Source organism: Mustela lutreola, chromosome 16, assembly GCF_030435805.1.
Source record: "Mustela lutreola isolate mMusLut2 chromosome 16, mMusLut2.pri, whole genome shotgun sequence".
Taxonomy (NCBI): domain Eukaryota; kingdom Metazoa; phylum Chordata; class Mammalia; order Carnivora; family Mustelidae; genus Mustela; species Mustela lutreola.
This window is the reverse complement of record NC_081305.1, coordinates 45,172,723-45,189,578: the sequence shown is the minus strand read 5'-3', so window position 1 is coordinate 45,189,578 and position 16,856 is coordinate 45,172,723. Positions and strand designations below refer to the sequence as shown.

Sequence of the window (16,856 nt, the reverse complement as noted above, 5' to 3'; positions counted from 1 at the left end):
AAATCAGAGTATTCAGATGGACTGCAGCTCTCTACCCATTCACACATTTTCCGGGCGCCCTTTACCAACATGGCTGCCTGCGCGGAGCACTCTGGGACTCGTAGTCCGGCCCTCGCGTGTCTTCTTAACCTAAGAGCGGCCTGAGCCAGTCGCTATCGAGAGCCTGTACGCCTCCTTGATGATTTCTGGGAGTTGTAGTTCTTTGCCCTATCTCTGCCCCTCCTGTTTCCGGTGCCGTCACGGGACAGAGCAGTCGGTGACAGCCCCGAGGGCCCCCGCCCCGCGCCCATGGCCGAGCCGGATCGTGAGTCGGGGGCCCCGGTGGGAGGGTCGGGCCGGGCCGCGCCGGGGCCTGGCTGAGGGCTGCAGGCCCCGGGGCCCGAGGACGGGCATGGTGGGGCTGGAGACTGGGGCCGCATGGAGGGGAGTGGGATTCGGGGCAAGGTTGGGAGGGGGGGTGTCGTTGCTAAGTGATCCATCTTGCTTGGTTGGTGGGTTTCTGGGTCGCGAGCTTTTAAGTGTCCGTTTGCCACGTCCCCCAAGTTCCTAATGATCGCGTGTTTCTCGCACCTTGGTTGCTGAGGACCCTCGTTGCTAAGGACTTAGGTTGCCGCGGACCCGGTTGCTAAGGGTACCTGGTTGTTAGGGTACCTGTATGATGCTAGGGAACCCCTGGTGCCCCCCTCCTATCTCTTCCCTCTAGTTCTTGTGCCCCTCCTGAACATGCCATCCCCACTGCGCCTCCTCTCCTAAACTTGTCTCTACTCGGAGTATTTTCTTATATCCTCTATTCCTTTTTAAACTTTCTCTGTTAGTAAACCTAACCCTCCCTGCACACACACACACACACACAAACACTATTTCCTTCCTCACTTCTAAGTCTTCCTCCATGTCCGGTATGCTTTGCTTTCTCCTGCCTCTCCTAAACCTTCCAGTCCCAGCTTCCTTGTCCCTCACTGACCACTTCTGACAGCACTGTTTACTCTAACGTGGTCTTACTGACCACTTCTGACAGCACTGTTTACTCTAACGTGGTCTGCTTTCCCCATCCCTTCTCTCCCTCCCAACCCAGTGTAATTAGCTTGATGGGCCTTCTTGCTCCCTGCCCCTCTGCTTTGAATACCTTCATTCCCACTTAACCATGCCCCCCACTGTAACCACATCTGCTCCCCCTCCTCCCCCAGCCTCTGACCCTCTGGAGACCCAGGCAGGGAAGGTGCAGGAGGCTCAGGTGAGATTTGGGGAAGGGTGGAGGGAAGGAGAGAGATGGACTTGTTCCCACACCTCACACGGGGTGGGGGGGAGGTGGCAGAGGGGAGACAGTCACCCCAGGGCCCTAAGCTCACTGCCCCAGTCCCTTGCCCCAACTCCTGGTTCAGTCTCCTGGGGAATGGTGGATTCTGGGGACTGTCGGGGAAGGGTGTGCAGCCTCAACTTCGGGCCTGCCCTCCCAAATTCTTCTCTTTCCTTGCTCCCTCCCCGTATCCTTTCGGAACCTCATTGATGCTGGGCATGGAAGAGAGGGGCATCCGATTTTGTCTCTGAATGCACAGATCTCACAGACAAGTGACTGGAAATGACCCTCCAGGGTGATTATGAAAGTAGCTCAAGGCAGAGTAAACTTTGTGGGGTCACAGAGGCTCTGGCCAATCTGTTCCCTGAGTGAATCCACAGGCTGGCCTAGGAGTCAGACTGTGGTGCAGATACCTCACAGTAAGTGAAGAATGACTTAGAATTGTCTTATGCAGTGTGACAAATGGCATTCCACGCAGAGTGTACAGGTTGTGTGAAGACTGGAGGGCACAAAGGGTGTGGTGTGGTCAGTAGCCTGGTGGCTGGGGGTGGTTAGTTAATTGTAGCTGAGGTTAGCATTTATTGAGTACTTATTCCAGCCAGCTCCTCTGCTCGGGTCTCTGTGTACATTTCATTTCATCTTCCCAGAATCCCTTGCAGGGGGCAAGGTCTACTGGGGCCATTTTACAGATGAGGAATCTGAGGCAGAGCTTTTAGGTAACTTGTCCTCTATCTTCCTCACCTCTTCTGCCCCTGCTAGAAGAGCAGGGACTGTTTTTGCAACCCAGGGCACTCTGCAGGTTGCCTTCCAGAAACTTCAGGAAGAGGTAGCCAGGCTGCCTCACAGAGACCTGAAGGCCCCACCAGCATCTCTAGGTCCTGCTACAGCCAAGTTGCTCCCACATGCTGGGCAGGGCCCTCAAGTCCTTCCACAGAGCCTCACTGTCTGCAGTCTGAAAGGATGCCAACCCCCCCACCCAGAGATGCAAGATCGCCATTCAGATGTAGGGCAGCGTGGAAGCTGAGAGGAAGGCCCCTGACAGGTGCACAGCAGGGCCACCCTGAGGGTCTGAAAGCTCCCTTTTGGGCTGGGATTTCTCCCTCGCCTGGCTCCGATGGCTCAGCCACTCTCACAGAGAAAGGTTTAATGTTAAAAAGGGATCCTCAGTCCCAGAAAGAGAGATTTGAGGGTGTAAATTGCAGCATTGTCTGTGATAGGGCAACACTGGAAACAGCCCAAGTGGCTGTCAGTAAGCGGGTTAAATGAACTATGGCTCATCCTTACAATGTAACACTACAGCCTTACAATATAACACTATGTAGCTTTTTTAAAGGAGGAGGTAGATCTATAGTATATTGTTCTGCGGAAGAGGCAAGGTGCAGTGTTGTACCGTGGCAGGGACCCATTTCTGGAAAATGAATGAGTTTTGTATGCAGAGAAAAAATCTAGAGTCATTACCACTGTACTGTGAATGGTGGTTATCGTGACAGGGGTGGGTGAGGGAACTAGAGGCAAGTGTCTCAAGTCACACGTGGTCTCATGATCAAAGTTTTTACAAAACCTTTGGAAGAGCAATTTAAAATTTTTAAATATATTTGGAAGAGTGGTTCCTATTCCAAAAGGCTTGAAACCAGAGCAGAGAATAATTTGGGGGAGGAGTCTTAAGCAGGAGACTGCATTGGTCAGAATTGTGCTTTTGTGAGGTCCACTGCAGGGCCCAGCCCTGGTGTAGTGCACAGTGAGTATCCATCATTCAGTGGTGGATAGTTCTGGAGCTCCTGTCAGGGCCAGGCCCTGTTCCCGGCACGGGGTGTCCACCGGTAAACACGAAAACTCCCTGCCATCTTGGAGCTGACATCATGGTGGACTCCATTCCCAGTGGTGATCTGATGGTTATAGACTGGAGAAGCCAGTGAGAAGGGCACTTGGAGCAGAGGGCAGGGTGGGCTGACAGAGCCAGGCAGTCACCTGGAGGGTGGTAACATCCATTGGGGTGGAGGCCAAGGCTGAGAGCTTAGGGAGGAGGCCAGGACAGGGCCCCCAGAGGGAGGACTGGCTGGACCAGGTAGAGCTCTGGGGAGGAGACATATTAGGGCAGGAGGGCGGGTGAGGGAGACAAAGACTGGGGGACAGAAGCCAGACTGAGATAAGACCTAGGAGGAAGGACAGGTTTAGGAGAGATGCTATGACCAAGATTGAGATGTGGTGGGAGAGGGAGGCCAGGGGTCACTTCAGCAGAGGTATCCAGGAGGCTGCAGGAGTCCCAGATCTGGGGCTAGGAGGTGGCATTATCAACGCCTAACCCAAGACCATTGGCACAGATGAGGCAGCTAGCCCAGGAAAAGTGGAGAGAGGAAGTAGGAGGGCGAGGGCAGCCCGGAGTCTCAGATCTGCAATCTGGGAGCCTGGCCGAGGGGAAGAGTAGATAATGACAGGGAGGGGTTGGAAAGGTGGAGCCCGGGGCTTCAAGAAGGAGGGCTAAGGGCCCCAGGGTGAGGACTGGGGCATTTCCACTGGGGTTATTCATAGAAGTGACTTTGATGAGGAGGGCAGCAGGCCCACACTACAGGGGACAGGTGGGGATGCAAGGCAAAGACATGGGACACCAGGCACTTCTGACACTTACCCACTGGGTGCCCCTTGGAGCGCCTCCCTTAGGCTAATGCTTCATGTCAGAGAGCCCTCTGAGGCAGTGCCATATCCTCTGAGCTCCATGTCCAAGATGAGGGCCATCAAACTCAAAACAGCAAAGAACATGAGCTCCTCAGGAGCAGTGGGACCACGTGTCCAACCCATGCAGCCCATCCCAGAGCCTGCACACTGTCCCCCGACCACCCCTCTCTTCCTTGGGCCCACTTCCAGCCAGAGCCTTTCCCCCAAACCCGGGTGCCATCCTCCTCTCTCTTCCCTCGCTAATCCCACTTCTGGGGCCTGGCCACCCCACCCCAACCCCTTCCAGGACTCAGATTCAGACTCTGAGGAAGGAGCCACTGGCGGCGAAGCAGAGAGTAAGTATCTTCCCTGGGAGTGGGGTTCTGGGGGAGCAATTTAGGGCAGGGATGTATTTGCTACCCCTCACCTCCACTGAGGGTGACATTCTAAGTATGTCTGTTGGGTGCAATGCCAGCACCTAGAGGACCCTGACTGTGGGAGGGTGGGGGATCCCAGGGTGGACTGGGGCACTCAGGGCCCCAGGGCTCCTGGGCTGAACACCCACCCTCCTGTTCTCTCTTTGCTTTTTGGCCAGTGGACTTCCTGCGGAACTTCTTCTCCCAGACACTGGGCCTGGGCACCCAGAAGGAGCGTTTGCTGGACGACCTGACCCTGGAAGGGGTGACCCGCTACATGCAGAGCGAGCGCTGTAAGTCCCTGCCCTGCCTTTCACCACTTGCCCTGCTCCTGGCCCCATGTGACTTCTCAGCTGCCACCACTTGAACCGTCACACCTTTTGCTACCAAGTAACAAGAAACCCAACTCCCACCGGCTTAGGCCAAAAAGAGAGCATTGACCCTGTAACTAAAATCCAGCATTAAGCATGGCTGGATTCAGAAGCTTCCGTGTTGTCAAAGATCTTAACCCCCTCTGGCGCCAGTTTTCTGCGTGGAGGTGAAGGAGGCTCCTGGTGGTACCACATGTCAGTTCCACTAGCCTAGTATCTCCTTCCAGGGGTTCAAGCGAAAGGGCAGAGATCGCGCGCGCCCCAATTGGGCCAGGTTGGGTCACACTTCTACCACAAACCAATCACCTGTCTATCCCTGATTGGCCAGACGTGGGTCACACCTCTATTGCTGATTGGCCAGGCCTGTTTGACAGACTGAAGACGCTACCAATAATAATTACCCCAGAACGTGCATAGGGGGTGCAACCCAGGAACAGAGAGGGAAATGCCCGGAAGAGGGGCCAGGAGGAGAGCAAGAGCCATGTGCCCTGGGACCACTATTACCGGAAGTGTGTTTTGGAGTGCTGTGTAGATGCCTCTCTACTAGGTCACCATGTCATTTCTATTTCTTGCTGAAAATTGAGGTCACCAGAGTCTGAGAAACCGGGCCCTCAGCAGTCCTCAAGTAGAACAATTGACCCTTTGAGGGTCCTGAACAGCCTTTTGTTGAGGACGTCTTCTCCCATTTCCCTGTCCTCCAGCTGCTGCCGGCTCCCTGCTCAGGCGTCCAGGCTTGCTGCCCTGAGCCTCCCACTCTCCCAGGCCAGGCCGGGCAGCTGTCTGCAGACATCTCCTCCCCAAAGAGAGCACAGGCAATGGCCGCAAAGCTCTGGTTCTTTCCGTCCTCCCACACTTGGGTTTTAGGACAGTGGGCTCACGAGGCTGCCCGTGAGGGGCACAGTGAAGAACGACAGCTGACTGAGCCCTCACCATTTACCAGGTGCTGGGCTAGGCTAGACGTCCTCTCCTTCAACCTTCACACTGTACCTATGAGGTTGTCACAGGAGTGGTGTGGACAGAGGAGGAAGTGGAGGCACAGAGAGGTTGGGACTCCGTGCAGGGTCACACAGCTGGCAGGAGGCAGTCAGGACTCCACCCCAGGCTTCCCTGAATCCAGAGCACACGGTGCCTCCTGTGTGGCCCCAGCTAGCTCCAGCTGGGCCTAGCCCAGTGGCAACCCCGAGACAAAGCCAAGGGCTTCATCCCCCTTGCTGTCCTCCTTCGCATGGGATGCCCCAGAGGTCCCCAGTTCAGGGGCTTCACACTTGGGGCTGGCCATCAGCTGATGGGCAGATGCCTGGGTCCCGCATGGCCAGGCTGCCCAGCAGGTGCTGATAAGACAACAGAGCTATTTCCGCACAGCCCTGAATGTTTGCAAAGTGATTCGACTCCTACCACACCTTCCCATCCTTTTTTCTGAAAGCCAGGAGAAAAGGAGAGGAACAAAGTGCTCATACGCGTACAAACCCTGGGTCTCAAGAGGTACAATTGCCTCAGAGAATAATAGCAGACACATATGTAGTGTTTGCTCAGTGCTGGGCGCTGATCTAAGCTTTACACGAATGAATTCATTCTCTCGACAGCCCCATGAAGCCAGTATTGTAATTATGCCCATTTAACAGAGCAGGAAGCTGGAACCCAGAGAGGGGAGCTGAACTAAGACCCCCCCCCTCATGCCCCCATCCACCAGCCCCAGCTGGTGAGCAGGAGAGCTAGGATCCAAGCCCTCTTATCTACCGGCTTTCACTGGGTGAGAGCCAAGAGGGGCAAATCTTTGGTCTTCACCAGAAAATGATCAGACTTCCAGTGGCTGGTGTGTGTTTGATTATAGAGGAAAGGAATATGCTGAAGGAACATGCTAGAAATAGATGGTCATTCAAGATTGTGTCCAAAAGGTGAGGTTAGGCCAGAGATTTTTCCCAGTGATCTGTAGCTCTTCCGGGGGAGACCCCCACCACCACTGCCCAGCCTTCTCACTAAGAGCTCATGTGTTTTTGTATAGATCTAGGAGGGGAAACTTCTCTCCAAGTGGCCTTTTCTCAAATCTGTCCAAGTTGGTATAATTTGAAACCGTCATTTCCTTGTCCCCCTCTGCCACCAGTTGACTGCATGATCCTTCCCCTGTCTGAGCCTTGGTTTTCTCATCTGTAAAGTGGGGGTGTTAACCTCCCCTTCCCCCTGAGATGATTGGGAAGACCATTCATGCATCTGAAATGCTGGCATGGAGGAAACGACATCGGGGGCTGTGATGGGTGCTGTTATTTGGGGGCCGAGCATACTGTCACGTGATGCAGAAACTCCTCTCCTCCAGGTCGCAGGGTCATCTGTTTGGTAGGAGCTGGGATCTCCACATGTAAGTGCCTCCCCTCCCTCCTCATAGCTACTCCCACATTTGGAGACCCCCTTACAGGGACTGGAGGGAGCCGTGTCTGTGCCTTTGATGGGGAGGGATTGATGGGGTATAGATGGAGGTCCCTGACCCATTGCTCCACACCTCACCCCCTGGCCCACAGCTGCCGGCATCCCTGACTTCCGCTCCCCATCCACCGGCCTCTATGCCAACCTGGAGAAGTACCATCTTCCTTACCCGGAGGCCATCTTTGAGATTGGCTACTTTAAGGTATGTGCTCCCCAGGCAGGAAGGTCTGTAATGGGGAGGGAATGGGATTGCCTGACTCCAACTCTCAGTTCACCAGGGGCATCTGGGTGCCCACCTGCCCTCTGGCTCTCTCTCCCACAGAAACACCCAGAGCCCTTCTTTGCTCTCGCCAAGGAACTCTATCCTGGGCAGTTCAAGGTGAGCTTTCTTGCCGGGCACTCAGGAAAGCTTGGGGGGCAGCAGGCATGGGAAAGGCTTCTTCTGGGGCTCTTCAGACAAATATCCCATGATCATAAAGGACATGGGCTCCGGGCCACGAGGGTCCATGTTCTGGTCCCTCATTTCCTATTCTTGTGACCTTGAGCCTCAATTTTCCCATCTGTGAAATGGGGCCAGTGATGCTCCCGAGGCCAGTGTGATGAGTCCATGATGTAAAAAAGCCAGAGTGTCTGGAACACTTCCTGGCATGAGGCAATGTGCAGCAAATGGGCTCTGTCACGATGGGCACTGTTCCGCTTGCCCCCCCCTTCCAGCCGACTGTCTGCCACTACTTCATCCGCCTGCTGAAGGAGAAGGGGCTGCTGCTGCGCTGCTACACGCAGGTAGGCGGCCTCAGGCTCCCTGGGGGTCGGGGGAGGGCTGGCCGTGTGCATCCTGGCACCCCTGGGGCCTGAGAGCCCAGGCCGCTGAGTTCTTGCTGTGTGACCTGCAGGGAGCCCCTGCACCTCCCCTCAGCCTCAGTTTCCCCTTCCCCTTCCCCTCAGCCGCAGTGGCCAGAATAGTTTGGCCTTTCAGGGCCGCACGTCTTAGGGGCTACACTTTGCACAGTAGATTTCCGGGTTGGTTAGGGTTTTTAGCAGATGGCCACGGGGTAACTGGCTCTGGCAAAATCAGTACACCACACCCGTTTCCCAGCGGGTGGATGGAGAGTCTCAAGAAAGGGGCATCTTTTTGACATTAGGCAAAGGGCTTGCGTGTGCCACGGGCCTTGGCTCGTACATGTCAGGAGCTGAGCCGAGGGCCTTGCCCTGGGGCTCTCTGGCAAGGACGGCTCACATCGTGGGTTTCTGGACTAGTCGACAAGACGTTTCCAGCGTCTTACACCCCTCACTGTAAAAGCAGTCGGTGCCCCTACCTTTGTTTTAGGAATGTGTGTTTTATGAATGCAGATGAATACATGAAATTGAAATTACAAGGCGTCAGTAACAGTGACATCGTGCTGTAAATGATCCCTCAGGGCGCTCCTCGGGGGGCCCAGTCTGTTGAGTGCCCAACTCTTGGTTTCTACTCAGGTCATCGTCTCAGGGTGGTGAGATCGAGCTCTATGCTCAGAGGGAAGTCTGCTTAAAATTCTTTCTCTCCCTCTGCCTCCGCCTTTCTCCTCCCTGTGTGCTTGCACTCGCTCTCTCTCTCTCTCTCTCTCTAAAAGAAATAAATGTGTTTTTTTTTTTTAATGATACCTTAGAACCCAAAATTAAAAAAGAGAGAATACTTGACTATAACTGGGCATTCTAACATTTTCTTCCTGCACCTGGCAATTTGGAGCCTGCCAGCCTGGGAAGCCGCCACCAGGGGGAGGATGAATTTCTTCCTAAGTACTGATTTCTCAAATGGGGGCAGGAGTCCATTGCCTAGGACTGGTGGTGGTGGCCTGAGAAAGGACAGCCTCTTCTTTCCAGGAGGAGCTCCCGCTCAGGATAAACCTAACCTTTCTTCCCAGAGGCCATTTTATCCACAGGACGTGGCTCAGACATGATAAACACAGCTTTCTCCAAGCCAAGGGCCCCCCTGTGCTTGATTCCATGAAATCTACACCGCAGCCCTGCTACTGTCATCTTCTGTCACAAGTGTTTACCCAGTGTAGGCCCTGTGCCAGGCCCTGCTGGCGGCGACATCCCTGCCCTCCTAGAGCTGACAGTCTGCTGTGGGGAGAGAGAGACAGTGGACATGATGGGTAGGAAGCAGAGCTAGGGGGTCATGATTAAGCAGGAGAGGGAATTAGAAGTGTTGCCGGGGGTGCTGTTGTCAACAGGTATCGGGGAAGGTCTCACTGAGAAGTGCGCGTTTAGACAAAGACCTCCAGGAGGGGACAGAGGGAGCCACGGTATCATCTGGGGGGAGAGTGTGTTCCAGGCAAAAGGAACAGCCAGGGCAGAGGTCCTGAGGTGAGACTGTATTTGGCTCAAGTGAACAGAGAGGACAGCAGGATAGAATAGGGGGGTGGGGGGGACAGGGACTAACTATGTGGGGTCTTTGGGCCGCAGGAAGGGCTAAGTGAGAGGGAGCCACAGGAGGGCTCTGAGCAGGGTGGAATATGACCTGACCCAGGGGTCCCCCTGGCTGCATGTCCAGGACCTACTGGGAGTGGTGAGGAGGGGGGCACAGAGACCAAGGAGGAAACTGCCCTGACGGTGGAAGCAGATGGGTCGCTCTTCTGGGAAGCGAGTGTCCCCTCCTGGCAACAGTGACTGTGCAGCTTTAACTGCACACGCATCAGCAAAACGGCTGATGACAGAAAACAGACAACCGTGGCGGGAATGAGGGGGGAAGCATTCCCCTCTCATGTTTCAAGACACCATTTTGTTTTGTTTTCTCCAAACTTGTCACCCTCTCCGTCAACCTCAGTCACTTTTTGAGTCACTGACCCAGTTTTCTGGAACACCCTGTCTTCACCTCTTTCCGGATTGTGATGGTGTTGCGCTTCTGGGGCCGTGTACAAGAGCTGTTTTTATCCCCAGATGCAAGTCTCCGTCCAAACACGTGAACAGTTGCCCTGTTCGCTCAAGCCCCTGCGATCTCCACAGCAAAGCGGCTTCTAAATATATTCATAGCATTTAGCCTACACGTGGGGCTTGTACTTGACTTTCTGCCACTTAACTCCCTGTGTGGAAGACTCTTCCATATCCACACCCACATAGCATCTTCCTACCCTCCCTCCTTCCCTGCCTGCCTGCCTGCCTTCCTCTCTCTCTTCTTTCTCTTTCTTTTTTTTTTTCTTTTCTTGATTTTAAGTAACCTCTCCACCCAAAGTGGGACTCGAACTCCCAACCTCGAGATCCAGAAACGCACGCTCTAGGGAGTGAGCCAGCCAGGCACCCCCAACTTCATGCTTCTTCAAAGCTGCTGTTGCCTTTGTGTCCATCAGGGGGACACTGTGTTTTGAAACAAAAAGGGAGCCATGGTTTAAAAAGCAAGGGATTTCCGTTGACAATCGGACTTCAGTCTCCTCCTGCAGATTGAGAAGAACTGCCAGCCCTCCTACCCCCACCCCGGGCAGGGGTTGGGGGGCAGTGAGCACTGGGCCGGAGCTGGACAGTGCTCACCCTCACCTTGCCTTGCTTGCTGCCACACACCCAGGCAACATGTCACTGTACCACCCTGCATTCATCACCGCCTATCCTCTAGGAGAGAGCATCCTGGGGCCGTACTCCCCAGCCCCCAGCTTCCCTCCCTAAAAGCCCCTATTGTTGCTGGCTTCTCCTATCACCTTTATTTTTGTTTTAAATATTTTATTTCTTTATTTGACAGACAGCACAAGCAGGGAGGAGGGGCAGAGGGAGAGGGACAAGCAGACCTGCTGAGCAGGGAGCCACATGTGGGGCTTGATCCCAGGTCTCCAGGATCATGACCTGAGCTGAAGGCAGAGGCTTAACCCACTGAGCCACCCAGGCATCCGTGTATCGCCTTTCAAAATAGTGTATACACCGGCAAACAAATACACACCTTCATATATAGCTTTGCTACCACCTTTGTTCTCCTGTGCCTTTTAATCTCTTGAAGGGATCATTTCCATATCAGGACATGTAGGACAGCCTCATTCTTTTCCCATTCGAGGTTTTTTAAATCAGAAGTGGCCTCAGAACAACAGAGGCAGCTTAGTGTTTTTTGTGTGTGTGTGTGTGTTTTTTTACACACTATTTAATTATTTGCATGCACACTGCTTCCTCACATGTGAGCAGGGCCATAGACTGAGTCAAGTAACAAAGGCAAAACTAATGCGGGGTTGGGAGAGGAAGAGCTCCAGAGAGAGTCTGGGAACAGTGGCTCTTGTCTGCACGTTTGGGGAACAAGCTGATTGCTGGCAGGGAGCAGAGACAAGTGCTTGGGGCCGTCTGCCCCTGAAAGAGAACCCTTTTGGTTGTGCATGGAGCTCAGGGAGGCCGTGCCAGGTCAGCTGTGGGCTGCACATGACCCGCCATCTCGGGGTGGCGTCTGGCCGTGTGCTGCGGGCTCCGTCAGCTCCATCAGCACCTGTCTCTGCAGCATTCCTCACGGGCAAACAAAAGCTGCTCCCGGGGGGCTGCGTGCTTTAAGAAAAATGAGAGAGCACATATGTCAATGTGGAAGGGAAGAATAGTCCTGCTGGTTTAATGAGGAATCTATCTGTGTCTTAAAAGAATGCCAGTGAATGTGCCGTCTGTGAAAACAGACCACAGTAAGACACCCAACTGCTGATTACGAAAACAGTGATTGAAACCAAATAAACCCTCCCGATTCACTTATTTCTGTTACGGCTCAGCCAGGGGTGCCACAGACAGTTGTGCAGGTTGGTTACTGCACAAATGCCACATCCGAGGGCGCTCTTATTTCCAACAGAGACATTATAGGCTTCCCCATCAGTGCCATCAAAATTTCTGGCAGGTGGCTCTAACGTCATGTGGTCCTAACAAAAACAAATTTTCTGAGAAATGGAAACAAAGTGGCCCAACTATGCAGAAACACTCCATCTGGGCTGACAGTGGCAGTGGGCCTGGGCTCACAGACGTATGGCTTTGGGCCCCACCTTTAACCATCTGTGACTTTTCCACTTGGTCGGCTCCCCCTGAGAGTGAGCAGAGGGGTTTATAGGCACACCCGGCCCCCTTGCTTCTCCCTCCCTCCCTCCTCCCTCTCTCCCCTTTGTTTCTCTTCGCAGGGCCCTGCTCTGCCTTCTTTCCCGGTTGCCTCACTCCTGAGTCTTTTCCCTCTGTGTCTCCCCCCAGAACATAGACACCTTGGAGCGAGTGGCAGGGCTGGAGCCTGAGGACCTGGTGGAGGCCCACGGCACCTTCTACACCTCGCACTGCATCAGCCCCCTCTGCCGGCGGGAGTACTCGCTCAGCTGGATGAAGGGTGAGGCGCCCAAGGTCATCCACGGTCATCCATGAGGGCAGGCCTCGTGGGTGCCCCGTGTCTGCTCCCTGGGGCCTCCAGGTGGTGGGCACCCGTTCCGTCCCACTCTGTGGCTCTTTTTAGCTGCTGACAGCAGCGCCCTGGAGACCTGAGGCAGCAGGCAAGATTCACTGCTCCGACACCACCTCCCAGCCAAGGTATAATGGAACCAGGTCCCACACCCCGTCCAGCCACACACAGAGACGTGTGTTGGGATAGAGGCCACCAGAGTATCCCACAGTCTGTTCTGTGAGGTCATAAGGCCCCAGCTCTTAATCCTGTGAGGGGCTCTGACCTTACCTTGCACAAGGGGGCCCGCAGGGGCAAACCCAACTACCTTCGAATCCAAATGTGCACTGTCCAGTATGGCGGCCACAACCGCATATGGCTCTTGGGCACTGACAGATGTGCCCAACAGTACCAAGGACCAGAATTTGTAATTTTACACCATTTTTAGTAATTTCAATGTTAAAAGCCACACACAGCTGGGACGACCAGATTGGACAGGACTGTGTGAGAGCCACGGGGTCCAAAGGCCCGTGAGTCAGAGTCCGTGGAATGTGAAGCTGGACACAGGCCTGGTTCGGGGATGAAGGCTGGGGGCCCTCCCTAGGGGTGCAGACAATAGGGCTTGTTAGAGTCACTGTCCTGGTTCACGGAAGGGCAGAGAGTCCAGAAAAGGGGGAAAAAAAAAGTCAGCCAGTTTTTTCTCAGAGGCCAGTGAGAGGCTTGTCTGACGTCCACTGTACTGCTCAGAAGCCCCGCGTTTCACCCTGGCAGGCCATTCCTGACATTCTTTGTGCTGATCTCACAAAGCCTCCGGTGTCCTGTGTCCGTGTGAGACAGGGACAGCTTCGGCGTTTGCGGTGGGGCCTCCAGGGGGGTGGGGGGTGGCCTTCTGCTCAGATGCCAGCTGACCACTGCTGGGAGAGGCTTCCAGAATAGCTCAAGGGCACACAGCTGGGGGGAACGGACCACGAACACCACCCCATTGTGTGCCCCTCCCAGCGACAGCGCCTGTAGCCGCCACACACTCTCCAACACTGTCAATGCCGTCAGGTTTTAAGGACATTACAAATGGCACAACAGGGCTCTGTATGTGTCTGCTGAAGGAATGAATGAAGAGTTGAACAAAGGAGCTCATATTCTGTGGGTTGGTTGCAAGAGACAGAATGCTTTTCAAGATTCCTTAATCAATAAGCAATAAGGAGTGTGATTGTCATAAGACCAGGGGCGTGTGTGTGTGTGTGTGTGTGTGTGTGTGTGTAGGTGTCTGTCCCAGAACCCAAGGATGGGAAGCAGCTGGGCCTGCGAATGTATCCCAGGATCCTCTACAGAGTCTTCCCTTTCTCTGACACCCGGCCTGGGACTCACCAGGCCTCTCCCCCACAATAAAATAGAGCCGTCCCGCAAGACCCACTGGGAGAGCTTTCCTGCCCAGGTCGGGGGTTGCCGAGATCCAGTTACCCCTGCAAAGGGCAAACGCTTACTCATTCACCTGTTCTTTTGTTTATTCTTTAAGTCATTAGCCGTAGCCTTGTGCTCGGAGCCACCCCCAGAATCCTGGGGAGGTCGGGGGTGGGGGGGCGGAGAGGGAGGACAGCTTTCCAAGAAGGGCGAGCAGGGCAAACACCCCAGGGAACCCCCTGACTGAGGTGTGTTCGTGGACAACGAAGGCTGGCCGCAGCCCCAGGCCCCAGCCCAGAGTCACTTACCTTCTTCTCTCCCTTCCCCTTCCCCATGCCCAGAGAAGATCTTCTCAGAGGTGACTCCCAAGTGTGAGAAATGTCACAACGTGGTGAAGCCTGGTGAGCCTCGGGGCCAGGGCCCAACCCAGAGAGATTTGGGCTGGGACCCCCACCCCTCCACGAGCCCCTTCCCAAGAAGGCCACCCTCCCTTCCTGACCAGTGCCCCAGATCTGTCCCCACCGCTCCACTGCTCCCAGCCCTCAGGCCTGCCTCTGCTCCTGCCCTGTCTCTCATTCTCTCTCTCTCTCTGACCCTGCCTCTACCTCCCGTTTCACCTTCTCTTTCTGTCTCTGTGTCTGTCTTTCCCCCTGCCTCAGACATCGTGTTCTTCGGCGAGAACCTCCCAGCAAGATTCTTCTCCTGCATGCAGTCAGTAAGTGGCCCTGGGCCCCCCCACGTGGGGGCAGATGGCCTCCCCAATTAGCTGCAGATGGGGTGTTGGGAAGCAGCCCAGCCCCCACCGAGCCCCTGGAGCCCTCACTGGCCACGCCCCCCTCACAGGACTTCCTGAAGGTGGATCTCCTCCTCATCATGGGCACGTCCCTACAGGTGCAGCCCTTCGCATCCCTCATCAGCAAGTAGGTTGGGACGGGGCGGGGGCGGGGGCTGGGGACCGGGGGAGCCAGCACAGGTCCTCACCGCCGAGCTCGCCATCCCTCAGGGCACCCCTCTCCACCCCACGCCTGCTCATCAACAAGGAGAAGACTGGGCAGGTGAGTTGGCTTTTATTTGAGCCCCCCTCTGATTTTTCCTCCTCTTCTTCCTCACAGGGGTCCCACATTCCCTTTCACTGGGACCCCCAACTCAGAACCAGGAGTTCTAGAATCCAGATTCCAGGTCACCTGGACTCTGGTTCTACAGGCATCTGGGTCACTTGGGACCCTTCTGAGCAAGGGACAGAACCCAACTCGAAGCGACTTAAGCCAGGATTGGAATGCTGTGCCTTGTGCGAGGGAAGAGTCGGGGCAAGCCGGACCCAGGGCTCGCAGCCCAGCATCGGGAGGCGCCCATTCCTGCTTTCAGCTCTTTTCCTGAGGTGGCCTCGCTCCCTCATCCCTGGGGAGGGATGGTTCCTCGAACAGGCCAAACATGCCATGGGCCAGGCACTGTTCCAAGCACTTTGTTTTATTTATTTATTTTATTATTTTAAGTAGGTTTCAGGCCCAGCATGGGGCTTGAACTCAACCCTGAGATTAAGAGTCATGTGCTCTACTGACTGAGATGGCAGGTGCCCCTAAGTACTTTCTAAGTATTCACCCACTGATAGTACCCTGCTAGGAGCAGTTTGGTGATGGCCTCCCACTCTACAGATAAGGAAACTGAGGTTCAGGGAGGCCAGGTCACTTGAGTGAAGTCACAGAGCAGGGAACAGAGCCAGGCTACCTGGTCCAGGGTCTGTGTTCTGAGCTGTCCCCCCCGCCCACCACCACCACAGACTGACCCTTTCCTGGGGATGATGATGGGCCTCGGAGGAGGCATGGACTTCGACTCCAAGAAGGCCTACAGGTGAGTCCTGGGCCTGCATGGGTTCCAGCCGAAGTGGGAGGGAAGGCGAGAAGGCACACTGAGTGGGAAGGGCAGGCAGGGGCCGGGGACAAGCCCGGGAGCTCTGACTCTCCCACCCACAGAGACGTAGCCTGGCTGGGTGACTGTGACCAGGGCTGCCTGGCTCTTGCCGACCTCCTCGGATGGAAGGTAAGGAATCTGGGCCACCCCATCCCACCTGGAGCCCCACCCCTAGACCCCTGCCCCTCAGATCCTCTGACTCCATGATGTATGGTGACCTCTGACCTCTGTGAACTTTGCCCCCTGCAGAAGGAGCTGGAGGAGCTCGTCCGGAAGGAGCATGCCAGCATTGACGCCCAGGCAGGATCGGGGAGCCCCAGCCCCAACCCCAACACTTCAGCTTCCCCCAGGAAGTCTCCACCTCCCGCCAAGGAGGAGGCCAGGACCTCAGAGGGAGAGCGGCCCCAGTGACAGCTGTGGCTCCTGGGCAGAACTCTCGCAGAGCCCCCACCAGCCCTGGCCCCCTCTAACTTGCAACTCTTGTCTGGGGAGCTCAGAACGTTTCCCCAGTCTCTTAACCACCCCCAAAACTGAGGTCCCGCCCCCTGACCCTGGCAAACCTCTAACAGCACCCAGGAGCCGAGGCCTGGGCAGCCGGGCTGTAACAGCCCGCAGTCTCTAACCACCCACTGGGATGGGGGTCAACTGCTAATCTCTAACTGCTCCAAGGGCCAGGACTGCCTCTAAACTTCTAACTGTTCCCGACAGGGGCCCCAGGCCTCCCCAGGGCTCTCCATGTCCTCTGCCACTCCTAAGGGCCTGTGCCCAGGGTGGCCAAGTCTAACGTACCCTGGTGGAGTGTGGGCCCTCCAAACCTAACATCCTCTGTGGGGAGCTGAGCCTGAAGGTCTCCGGAGTCTGGGCCTCCCACTCCCAAAGTGGGTGCTGGACCTGTTCCCTCTGGGACTCTTTTCCCCTGCCGGGAGGGGCTGACAATGTTGCTCATTGGAGACAAATTAAAAACAAAAACAACTAACAATCAACTGTCCAGCCTCCCTGTTCCTTTCTGTGGGCACACAGGGAAGCAGCTGGAGGGAGGGGGTCCAGGGAACCAGAAC

General features: G+C 55.4%; 1 protein-coding gene across 2 annotated transcripts; it reads left to right on the top strand.

Annotated features, from left to right (window-relative positions):
- Nucleotides 1–163: 163 nt before the first annotated feature.
- Nucleotides 164–16,781, top strand: SIRT2 (sirtuin 2). Of its 2 annotated transcripts, XM_059151299.1 has the most exons (16): nt 179–304; nt 1,185–1,231; nt 4,254–4,302; nt 4,542–4,655; nt 7,045–7,086; nt 7,247–7,353; nt 7,474–7,530; nt 7,866–7,934; nt 12,315–12,444; nt 14,232–14,291; nt 14,550–14,605; nt 14,734–14,810; nt 14,894–14,945; nt 15,668–15,738; nt 15,861–15,927; nt 16,048–16,781. In XM_059151299.1, the coding sequence occupies exons 1-16, from the start codon at nt 289–291 to the stop codon at nt 16,207–16,209; spliced, it is 1,176 nt and encodes a 391-aa protein (XP_059007282.1). In that variant the 5' UTR covers nt 179–288; the 3' UTR covers nt 16,210–16,781. The 2 variants fall into 2 exon arrangements, with proteins under 2 accessions (XP_059007281.1, XP_059007282.1); XM_059151298.1 differs by lacking the exon at nt 1,185–1,231 and having other exon boundaries at nt 164–304.
- The last annotated feature ends 75 nt before the right edge of the window (nt 16,782–16,856 follow it).